Here is a 12,478-nt window from a genome sequence, read left to right on the forward strand (position 1 = left end):
ATTATTTTGTGTTCATTTGTGATGAGTGACCGAACCATTGCTTCGGTCACTACTCTGGTCAGTGCTTGTTCTGTATTAGTTACCAGTTTGTTTGGCACTCTTGGCTTCCTTAAGAGGTTTTCCACCTCCAGCTCAGTCACTCGTATTCCGGGCTGAAGAGTGCTAACAAGCACGAAACTGCAGTCTTCGGCTGGAATTGACTGAGCTGGCTGTGTATTTTATGTATTTCTGCCTTAGCCCTGGCTATAGGGCGATAACTTACTGAATAGACTTAACTGAATAGACTTAACTTACAGTCCATGCTGGCTAGAGTATGGAATGAACTCAAGTACCATTCAGAAGTGGCTTTTAAGCAACTAACAGTGTAATGCAACACTGTCAAACCAAACATTGAACACTGCGAAATCAATTTTTCCAATTTTTTTCTGAGAAACAAACCCAGAAAAAACTTCTATTTCCCCACAACTTCAAAATTCCTGAAAATTTTGCATCTTTAGTTGAGACATATTTTCCCTGCTGAAGTGGTAAAACAAACCAATGGGCAAAACAGTGGGATTGGGTAAAACAAACCAATCCCACTGAATCACTCCCCGCCCTTGAAAATGTTTCTCTCGAGAGGAGAAAAAATATTTGCATTCTGGTTCTGAGTTTTATTTCTATTTTATGAATTTGTAATTGAAAGAAACTTTTTTATTAATTGTTAAGTTAAACATAATAAAATCAAAATCGCTTTCTTACCTTCAAGTGGTCGAACCGAATTTCAAGTGACCCACCATAGTCGTGCCAGAAGAACTGTACAGTTTGAGCGAAGACCAAGTCAAAGATATTCCCGCCGTCCAAACCAAAATATGAACAGTGAGATCCTGAGACCTAATATCATGTAAGTATTGTTACGCGTTCGGTGCAACTTCACACTTTCTTTGAATGACAACACAGTTCTTGAGAAAAACACTGGAGATTTATCTACAACTATGTACAAGAAACATCGTTAACAACTGCTAAATTCACCATAGCAATTAGGCAAGCATCAATTAACACTGTATACTCAACGATGGTCCACGTATTTACATCCAAATACGCAAAAAAAAAAAAAAAAAAAAACACAGCTAAATGCCTCACAATACACAGAGACGAATCTCAGACAGCTAAAAGCATAACTCAAAACTTTATCCTATGCAGAAGCTATTTATGAATCCTAGAGAAGTTTCCACAAAATTCGAAATGCTTCTCCTATTTTCTTTTTATTCCATTCACAAATGTTATCCGGGGACCATATACTTCAGTCAAATGTTAGGGAGTTGTATGTACATTACAAAAAAACTATTTACAGGTAACTAAGATAATTTTAGATGAAAAATAATGGAATAAACGCCAAATTTAGCTAGATTACAACAAATTAATCATAAGAATAACTACTATTTACAGAATTTGTAGCAGTATAATAAAAACGTTATTTCAAATTTGATTATCTGTTTGTAATAGAATTTTTAGAAAAGCTATGTTATTGGCATATATACATATTATCATTGTATTTTGAGGATATAAATAAAAGCTGTAACCAACATCATTTCAATGACATCACAAGTTTAATAGATGCTGGTTGTAGATGTAAATTGGTTTGAAACTTTTGAGGATTACATTACGAGTATTAGTTTCCAGGTTAATAATACTTCTAGTTCTTCATGTTTATGGTCAATTACTAGTGCTTTCAAAAGATAGAACTTATTTTTTTTATTTAAAAATACTATGAAAATGGTTTTATGATAAATTTTTCTGAACAATTCTTCTGAGTTTTAAAAATTGGTGAGGTTATGAAAGATTAAATTTTAAACTTTAACCCTGACAAAAATGTGCTTTAGATATATTTCAAACAAAACTGCTAATGAAAAAAAAATCAATTATTGTTATATTGGGCATTTTCCTCTAATCGTGAATGATTACAAACGGAGAATTCACATAAAAAATCAAGTGTTAATGAGGAAAACATAAAGATGAATCTTACCTTACAGAAACATTAAAAGGAAAATTAAGTAAATAAATAAAGTTATGAGAAAATAGTTAAAATTGCACAAACAGCAATAAGAGTAGCAGACACAAAATTGCAGATAAAAATAAAGAAAGAAAAAAGAAAAAAAAAAGCTTATCAATGAAAAGCTTTTGGCTGTTTCAAATGTCTTTTCATCCACTAGCATTTTTTGCATTGAAATAAAAAACATTTCTTTTAAGCCCTAACAAGTATTTTCAATTTTAACGTTTAAAAAAAAATCATAAAGTCAAAAACTTTACTTGTAGTCTATAGTGAGTGCCCTTTGAATAATGTCTAGCAAAATCAAAAACCAAGTAAATGAACAGATAAAATCAAGTTCACAGCTGCAAATTATGTTGGCAATTTAAAAACACATGTGTGATTGAAAGTTTAGAACTTTTAGCACTAAGTTCAAAAACTTCATGAATTTTCAAAGTTCACTCTTAAAGAAAATGTATCTACAATGAATAGCGCATGTGGTAAAAAAAATATTAGCCTTAGTTTTGCATTTAAGTTTTTCTTTTGTTTACGCACAATTTCATTGACAGTTAATTATTTGTGTAATACTGCTCTGGGAAGGAAAGTATGCCATGAAAAAGTAAAGGCATACTGTCCTTCTGCAAAAGGAAAAATCTGCAAATTTTTATTTTGCACTTTTATTCTTTTTGCATTTTTGTCATTGATTGTACATTAACATTACTGTACAAGCTTGCCTTATTTGGTTTCCGCTGAAAATAAAGCACGAAAAAAATGTTGCATTCCAACATTTCCCTATTGTTAGAATCGAATTCAAAAAAAATTTCTTTAAATATTTTGAAGACTCATTTCTATAAAGTGTTCGTATGCTCCTTCAAAACTCCTCCAATACTCCTTCATTTAGGAAATGTTTTTGAAGGGCCCTTCAAACTCCTTCATTTTGGTTTTAACTCCTTCAAAACTTCTTCTTTTTTAGTTCAAGACTTCATAATCTTTCTCTATGACAGTAACTTCCAATATTTTGATTGACAACTAACTTTGTCACAAGAGCAATTTTAATGTAGTAATTTCGTGCATTTATTTTTTCTTAAAGATGTGATTTAAAATTGATCATTGTTAAGTCATAAAAGTTGAATGTGAAAATTTTATTAAAAGACTAAAACATTTCTTAAGTGAAGTAAAACATGCTTAAATGGTACTTGGCTATTTTTTCAAGTTTTATGATTATTGTTTTTTTTTCCACCACACACTCAGCAGCAAAAGTCAGGTTGTATAATTATGATTTAAGTATTAAAACTACATAAGTAGCTGTACTTCATTAAGTGATTATGTTAAAAAAACAATTGTTTAGTAAATCAAAGTTATGATATAGTAAAAATGGTCATCCACAAGTGATGTCATCCCTTGAGGAGGAGATGGGCTCATGAAATTTTGACAGGGGGAAGAGAAAAGTTGAGAAAAAGTGACACCACACAGTTATTGTAACAATATGTTTATAAAAAAAAAACATGACATGGGACAAGAGGAGGAATTAGGTGAAGGGGGAAGGGAGTTAAATATGTTGAAAAAAAGTGCGATATCATTTAATGACAGCCCATTAGAACTCCTTCAAAACCTCATTTTACTCCTTCAAAACTCCTTCATTTTACTTTTGAAAGTGAGTACCAACCCTGTCTATAGATGCTGCCTTTTACCTTCCCAGGGCAAAATAGTAGTGCGCAAGTAAGTTTTCAACCATCTGCAGGTAGTAAAAGAACAATTTATTGACAGCCTCTGAAATCAGTTCGATGACATGCTTATTTGAAGAAAACATGTACTAATCCCGCATAATTGTTGAACCATACATATTTTAGATCTATGAATCTCTAGCACCATATTTCTGTTTAAAATTTATACTTTAGTGTTATGTGGATACTTTGTAAACCACAGACATTGGTTTAAGAAAAAATAAGTATAAGGACTTAAGATTCAATATTTAGAGGGCAAATGACTTTACCCTGAAATCAAAAGAATTTTTGTTTGTTGGCCCAGCACCTTCGCAGACAGTAAAAGGGGGAGGGGGGAGGGTGATCTAGCTCCTCGTATCTCTAAAGTTATGAAAGTTAAAATATGAAACATAATTGTTAATTACAATTAATTGCATTAATATTTGACATTGAGAGTTTGCTTCATTGTTATTGTGAAATTTTGTTTTCCACCAGCATTAATTTTCTTGCAAAACTAAAAGTACACTTTTTTGCTTGAAGTCTTGAAGCATATTTTTTTCTCTGAGTAAAATGTTTTCTTGTTCTGTTTTTAAAAACAAAATAATTATGACTTGTACATCAAATTTGATCATTATTAATACCATTATAATTGTTGTATAGGGGTCATACCACAGTATTTAGCATTATGTATGGGACATTTTACAGCCAAATTTCGAAATATTTATTTTTTCAATGTGAGAATACAAATAACATTTTCAACATTTCAACTCATAATTCTATTTTTGCAGTGAAACAAATACAAATTTGAAATTTAGTTGTGAAATGTCCTGTATGTAACACAGAATACTTGGAATGGCCCATACTAAATTACTATTCTTTATATTTATATTTCAGATCTGTTGAGCAAAATTCAGTTGCTGAACAAAAGCCAGTTACTTCTGTTTCAACATCCTCAGCAGTGACTTCTGTCAGGTCACATGATAGCTCAAGTCAAGTGCAGGGGATCCAAAAGGGGGGCAAAATTAATGAGCTGATTAAGTCAATTGCCAAAGATGTCACACTTGCCCCAGAAACAGATGATTTTGCTGCTGATTTTTTGGATGTAGCAAAACCAGTTGATACACCACCACTGTCAGGTAGTGGCTACTATAATACTAGAATAGAATTTTAAGATAAAGTATTGAAGTTTGAGCTTCCTTTAAAACATCATTAATATTTTTCATGAGAGATTATGTAAAAAAAAACCCTGTGACCATAAAGACATGGGCGCCCATATGCAAAATTGTAAGGGGGGGGGGGCTCAGATATATTAACCATGGTTTAGCATGATATTTTCTCCATGAAAACCAATTTCAGGACAGATTAGAGTCATTAAAATTTGACATTTTTAATAAATTATTCATTAATGGCTGGAGAAGAAATATTTTTACATCTTTGCAAAGAAAAAAGTGCTAAAAGCAAGAAAGTTCTAATTTCTAAGGGGGGTGGGGACTCTAGTCCCCCTATATAAGCGCCCTTGCATAAAGAAAAAAATCAAGGAGATGGTTCTAATTTGGAACCACTTTTCATTTTAAAGTTTATTAATGATTATGTACACCCAAACCTGCTTTTGTACAATTTTTCTTTTGTGTGGTGTATGAAAATTTCAATCAAATTGAGCCTCAATTGAGAAAATTATCTATAAAACGTGTGTGAGGTAGTATCTTCAAGTGATGAAAGTGATTTTGAACCAGTTTACGACAAGAAAGTATGTGTGTGGTCAGATTATGTAAGATAATGGTTATAGGTTTGAAAAAGTTTTGTATGTGTAAAACCAGAACATAATGTAAATATTTTTTTTTATTCCCCAAATGTTTTCTTCCAACTATAGCAGTGGTTGTAACAAATTAAGTAGCTTTGTATGAAGTTTTCACGCTTCATAAAAATTGAGTAAGCAGGCCCGCAATTTCCAATTTTTCCTTGGGAAGGGGGGGGGGGGGGGCAAAGAGTATATACTCAATTTTTAAGTTAATTGGAAAACATCAAAAGTCATGTGCACTAATGTGTAAAAACATATATTTTTCAAAGCCATGGGGGGGGGGGATAGGCAATTGCCCCTTCCTGATCTCCCTAAGTGTAAGCCTGATTCTTAAAAAGTAGTAAGTTATAAAGTCTGATTGTTAAAAAGAATTGAAATATTTTCTGCTAATCTAATAGAGAAAAAAAGTAAGTAAAATTATTATTTTGCTTCTGATTGTTTTGGACATTGCAGTACAAAACAATTGTATACTTTAGTAAATGTTTAGGCATGAAGCAGGTTCAAAACAATTTGACACCTATGATTTCCCCCTCGAATGTATTTTAAGGAAGCTTCTGGAAATACGTGATTCTGTTTAATCTTTCATATCAAGAATTAATATTCAAAGTTTTCTACTCATCAGTGTATAATTTTAAAATTAAATTTATGGAATCTTTCACAGTTTCTTTCTTGCAATCGTTCTTAACTTAATATGCTTTCAATATTATTTGAACATAGAGTAATTTAGTATATATTGTGTTTCCTTAACAATCATTTCAATTGCAAAATAAATATAATACTCTTTGATACCCTTTTTTTTTCTGTTCTAGAATCTGAAGTTTTAGCTTGTAAGCTAAAAGCCTTGGATTCTTCACCTTCTAAGTTAAGGAAAGGATTTCCAGCCAAAAGTGGAACCTGCAGTTCTTCGACAAAGGATATAAATATTCTTCCTAACAATCAGATGTTACCTAGAAGCGGAGGTGCCAAACCCATACCTTTAGATCAAATGAAATGCAATATTTTGAAGTCAAATGTCAATGAAGAGAAATCTAAAAACAGTAAGTTGACAATTATGTTGATTCGAATTTGGTTTGAAAAATACGGTTGGTGGTGAAAGATTTAAAAGATTTAATCATATGACAGGGTTGTTTTACCAAGTTGTTTTACCCAGGGTTGTTTATTCTCCAGTTTATCCAATGCTGGATTTTTTTTTTTGTAAGCTGAACTACCTATAGCTTAGGGTCCCCGCTTTGTTGAAGGCTCTCAAATTCTGAAAAAATGCTCGTTCCTATAAAAAATGTAAAGTATTTGAAAAAATAAATAAAATCAAGCTTTAAAATGTCAGAGACTAGAATGTGCAAATGAAGTGCCATAAATAGTTTTAATTATTCTAGAGTCCTTAAAAATAGTTAAATTAAATAAGTCTTTGAAACTCATTGAAATCAAGAGTATAAACCATTAATGGTCCGAATGGCCAGAATGTTACTCTCTCGTTATCTATTTTCTAAACCTCTACACCATTTCTTTTGAAGCATTTTATGCATATTTTACTATCAATTACATTTAATTCAGTGTAGTGCTTGTCGGTTGGTTAGGGATCTGATCAAAAAAATAACTAACTGAAGCAAGTAACAATGCATTATCTTTCCTATTCCCTCCTTCACTCTTCTCTGTGGATTAATGTCTATAAATTGCCAATTAATCTCAACAATTAGTTGAATCACAAGCAATTTTCGTTTTGATTGATATTAATTTTCAAAAGTGTAGAACTTTTAAAAGGTTTCTGTTTGCCTATTTTTTTTCTGTAACATAGTCGCAATTACTGGACCTCCAGGTTACACTATGTACGTGCCAGCCACATGCCCAAAATCATATTCAAACATTAATGCCTTTAAATTCTTTAAAAAAAAGTAAATTAAAAGAATATTAAAAGACATTTCTCGGTGTCTTATTTTCATTGAAAGTTATCTGCCTGTATTTAAAAAAACACCTTTTAAGACTGCAAACAAGTTAAAAAATTGTTTGCAATCACAACAAACTCCTGATTATGCGCAGAATAAATTTAAACTATAGTTAAAACAATAATAATGTATGAAAAAGAAACTTAAAAGTTAAAAAAGTATTGCTCACAGCAAACAAATTCAACACATACGCCAGCAAATCATGCAAACAGATTAACTGAAAGAGATCAAGCTGGGTTACACCAAAAACGTACATGGGAGGGGAATTTTTTGAAACAAAACTGGTGTGGTCACTCGTTTACGTGCCTAAGTAGAGTTGATCTAAAAATCAGAAACTAGTGTAAACCTAAAAATCAGTTTTCGGTGACCTCGGAAGGTTTAATTATGGATTTAGTATCACTATATGCCCAACTGCATACCAGAAAGCATTGGCCACCATTCAATGTGCGAATCTTAAATTAAACAGGCACAAGCAAAGCTTGCATCCTATTGGCTAACAGCAAAAGTTGTTAGAGTGCATTTGCTTTTCAGACGTTTGCTGTCGAAAATGTCGTCTCAGTTGCCTATGGAACCGGTTTCTAGTTATATCCAGTTGATACTACATCTATGGGTTTAATGTCATAAGGGGGGTGGGGGGATAGAAAGAAACCAGAGTGTTTTTTTTTCCTTTGAAAGTGTATAACACCTTGGATAGTTGGAAGTTTACTGCACTTCATCTTTAAAACGTATTTCATAATCTATGCAGTTTTTGCCATTTGTTTTAAGCTGAGCTGAAATTAAAATTGCTAGCATTCATAGTTCATAAGGATGTTATTTAATGATTTTATATTATATACGGTCACTAACTGTTGTAAATAAACATTTTAGGTGAAAAATCTTTCAATGGAGATTTAGAAGATATACAAGCTGTTAAAAATACAACAGAAAGATCACATGCATTAACCAGTGATTGTGATTTGAAAGAAAGGTAAGTTTAAAATCAATTTTCTTTTCAATATTGGAAATATTTTCTTTTCCAAATGCACGAAATTTATCCTTAAATGTTTCATTTCAGAATATGCTGTGATACTTGTAGTAAAACAAAAACTCATCCCATCTTCTTAGAAGTTGATTCAAAGGTAATAGTTTTGACATTTTTATGAAATCCAATGCTATTTTTTTTCCTTGATCTTTGAAAATAGAAATCATTGACTTCAACAAACTTGCACCAAAAGGGGAAGTATTTTTCTTTTGAAAATTTGTTTCTTTCATACAGCTAGTTTTTTGGTTTTACAAATTGTTGCTGGCTTGAGGACTCAGCCAGAAATCCTTTCCTCTGAGCCATATTAAATTAAATACCTTTTGTATTTTATTTATACAGGAATAAGTGGTTACTTCAGTCTTTTAAAAAAGTTTTGAAAAATATTGTAATTCGACTTTTTAAATCATTTTAAAATACAGGGTGTCCGAAAAGTCTTTGACACATTTAAAAAATTTATAGAAAAGCTGCAACGTGTTGGATGAATATATGGTTTGGACCATAATACTTCATTCATGAATTTTGTTATGTTCATTTGTATCAAATTGTGTTGCAATGCTAGCATTAAAAATGGGAATTACCCAAGTAGGCTTAACTGCTCCACATGAGTATCATTTTAGATGTGGTTCAAGCAACAAACTGTACACATTCAACTCTAGTAATGAAAGGTACTCTGTTTTCTGATTAATAAAGTGATTAAACATCTCACATTATACTTTTCTTACTATGAGGGTACAGCGCAACCTTGAATGCAATTTGGAAGGTTTTTTTTTTTTTAAGGCGTTATAAAAAAAATTCATGAACCTATAAAGTATTCTTGTACAAACCGCATATTTGTAAGACAGTTTGTTGTTTTCCTATGATTTTTTTTATGTGTCAAGAACTTTTTAGACATCCTGTATATAACTTTTGCTCTTTTCTCCCTTTTGGTAAACAGAAAATGCACCTATTGCAACAGGTTTTGCAACAATGAATCAGGGCTGATGAGAGACCATGTTTGCCTAATCAGAAACTACGGCCCTGGGATGGAATCAGAGTAGTATAAGTTTTACAAGTTTTAGACGGGACCAAAGTTTGTCTGGAGACTAAACTGATAAGAGGCCCGTCTTTATTCTCGACAGCCCTCTATTCAACTCTAAATTTTTCTGATCTTTTTTTACAATTTCACTTTGAAAAGAACTCTTACTGAGAAGCTACTGTTAAGTTTATAAAAAGTGACGACTTATTAGGAATTTTTTGCATTAAAAATATTTTATGTATTCCATCAGAATAAATGTCTATCATTCATTTTTCGTTTAAGAATATATTTATATTATATGTATGATACCCTCAGAGAGGCTTGCACTTATAAATTGCTTTTTCACCGGTTCTATGTATTTATGTTCATTATATAATTTTCATTCATCACTCCTTACAACCATCTCTATTCCCTATCATTTAAAACAAAAGAGGTCTTTATAACATGAGGTCACTGAAACATAAATATAAAAGATATTGCACATTATTCAGTAACTTTAAAATAGTGGGATAATTTTAACAAAGATATGCTTCATTAAAAATAATAATAATAAAGAGACTAACAAAATAACATACATACTTTTAATTTTGTTATCAATACTGCACATAAACTACACACAATAATCAAACAAATAAGGATAAAATACATTATAGTTAAGAGATATAATTTCTTACTCTCTATAATAATCTGACATAGAATTTTGCTTTGTTTTAAATTGTTTCAAAATACAGGGTGTCTGAAAAGTTCTTGACACATTTAAAAAATTCATAGAAAGCAGCAAGTTGTGGTGTGAATATGCCAAATTTGATTAACAATAACATCACAGGTTCATGACTATTTAATGACAACATAAAAAAAAAAAACTTTCAAATTAACTGCACAACTCAAAGATGGTGCTGCACTGTCACAGTAAGAAAAACAAACTTAATATGAGGTATTTAATCATTGTATTAAACAGAAATCAATACCTTTCTTTACCAGAATTCAATGTGTGCATTGTCTGTTCCTCGAATCAAATCAAAACGATACTCAAGTTCATCCCATAGTCTAGCCAGCATGGAACTGTAGAACAGTTTGCACTACTTGGGTAATTCATACCTTCAGATCGTCAATGCACACAATTTGACACAAAAGAACACAAATAAATATTTTATCCTGTGAAGTATTCTTGTACTTATTCATATGACAGTTTGTTACTTTTCTAGGTATTTTTTTAATGTGTCAAAGACTTTTCGGATAACCTGTATATTTCCCTTCCTAATTAGAAATTATAAGAGGTGCTCTACTTCATCTGTTTCAAAAAAGAAAATACCCATCGTTTGTTTGTAGTTATCATTTCCATAAATCTTTTGTTATTAAACAAGTCATTCCAATGTAAATATTTTGCTTTTGGAAACATCAATTTATTTAATACTTGTGTTTAACTCAGTTTTTTGGAGAATTACAAAACAGCTTAACCTTATTTTGGATGCTACGTCGGAATAAGCTGTTCAATTTAGACCTCATCTATGGAAAACAAATGGGACTTCATGCATTGATTGCTGTAATGGGATGAGATTCTAAAGAGTGTTGACTGTAGTTTTTTCTTTCTTTTTTCAGCCAAAAAACAATTTCACACTTTTCCAATTTCAAAATTTGAGTTTTACATGTGCAGTGGACTTGCGCTGCTGCAAGATTTAATTTAGGCAAACTCCCCGCATGCAATGCAAGACTTTCGAAGTGAAACACAGGGTCCAAGTATCAGTTTTATAATTGGCTACTAAGTATTGGCTTCGTGAATGAAATTTCATCTCTTTAGCAGCACTGAAGGTGGATATTCCCACACCATACCAGTCACATTTAGACCTTGCTTTGCGAGTGCGTATGAATCACCACTCCGTACTTCTCATTCATCGTTTTCACTCTAAATGTAAAGTTAATTAAATATAGTGGCACCTAAGAGTGCTGCATCATCTGAAGCTAGTGAGAATGGAAGAGAAAGTTTCTTAAAATAAAAGAAAGATTTTGTGCATCCTAACAGTATTTTATGTTGGATAATATGGCTTTTTTAAAAAAAAAAATACGTTATACATTTAGTTCATTTATGTACAAAACGGTAATGTATTGTATTGTTTAGGAATGGTTTTAAACAATTTGAAGGATGTTTACAAGTATCTAAAATAAAAGTGTGTGTTTATCAAAAAGTCATTTGCATACCATTTGTCCCAGTATGAAAATTCGACTTATGCAAGGAGTCTTGGAATGCCTCCCTTGCCTAAGTCAAGACTCCACAGTAAGTAAACATTTTATATGGTGCTTTTATGCTATGAACTACATTTCAAACTTTTATGAATAAATAAATAATTTGCATAACTTCAAACTACACAAATAAATCATTACTAATGATCATGTGATTCTTCAGTGTAACCCAGTTTCACCAACATGTGAAATTTCCTCCCCCCTATTTTCCAGTTCTTCTTACCTTTGAAATCTTACCTTTTGATATGTATGAAGGAGGAGGAAATTTTAAATGTCTGAAACTGGGGGTAAACCGATTCTTCCAAGATGAATGAAAGATTGGTGAAGCAGGATTTGTAAATTAGTACAACTTCTCTCAAATCAATGTGTGGACCAATTTATTATAAAATATCCTGTGTCCTGATGCTATGGATGTCCGATTTGTCAAAGCTAAACTGAAGTACAGTATTGAAAAAGTTATAGTTAAATATTCAAAAATACTTTTTTCTTTATTTCAGAAACCCTCTTCTCCTTCATTACAACTCAAAACAAAATCGATCATTATAGAAGAAAATCATATATCACCATGGCAAGTTGCATCAACTGATAAAATTTATTTGCTAACAACTGAATTGTGACCACAGTTGAAGAAATATTCCTATGAATGTGATATTAGTTATTGTTTTTCTTTTAACTTATTTGTGGAGTATTGTGTAAAAATGAACTTTTAAAGCAAAAATTATAAAGCTTTTCATGTGTAGTCAATATTGATATGAGTA

General features: G+C 31.4%; 1 protein-coding gene across 1 annotated transcript in view; it reads left to right on the forward strand.

The window, feature by feature from the left end:
* Nucleotides 1-12,350, forward strand: part of LOC129222748 (band 4.1-like protein 5) — a 113,502-nt gene extending 101,152 nt beyond the window's left edge. The window contains exons 10-15 of the mRNA XM_054857279.1: nucleotides 746-880; nucleotides 4,603-4,844; nucleotides 6,316-6,543; nucleotides 8,314-8,413; nucleotides 8,501-8,564; nucleotides 12,218-12,350. Of these exons, the coding sequence (XP_054713254.1) occupies nucleotides 746-880; nucleotides 4,603-4,844; nucleotides 6,316-6,543; nucleotides 8,314-8,413; nucleotides 8,501-8,564; nucleotides 12,218-12,337 (889 nt within the window). The 3' untranslated portion in view covers nucleotides 12,338-12,350. The remainder of the gene's footprint in view (nucleotides 1-745; nucleotides 881-4,602; nucleotides 4,845-6,315; nucleotides 6,544-8,313; nucleotides 8,414-8,500; nucleotides 8,565-12,217) is intronic.
* Nucleotides 12,351-12,478: the final 128 nt, after the last annotated feature.

Source organism: Uloborus diversus, chromosome 5 (genome assembly GCF_026930045.1).
Source record: "Uloborus diversus isolate 005 chromosome 5, Udiv.v.3.1, whole genome shotgun sequence".
Taxonomy (NCBI): domain Eukaryota; kingdom Metazoa; phylum Arthropoda; class Arachnida; order Araneae; family Uloboridae; genus Uloborus; species Uloborus diversus.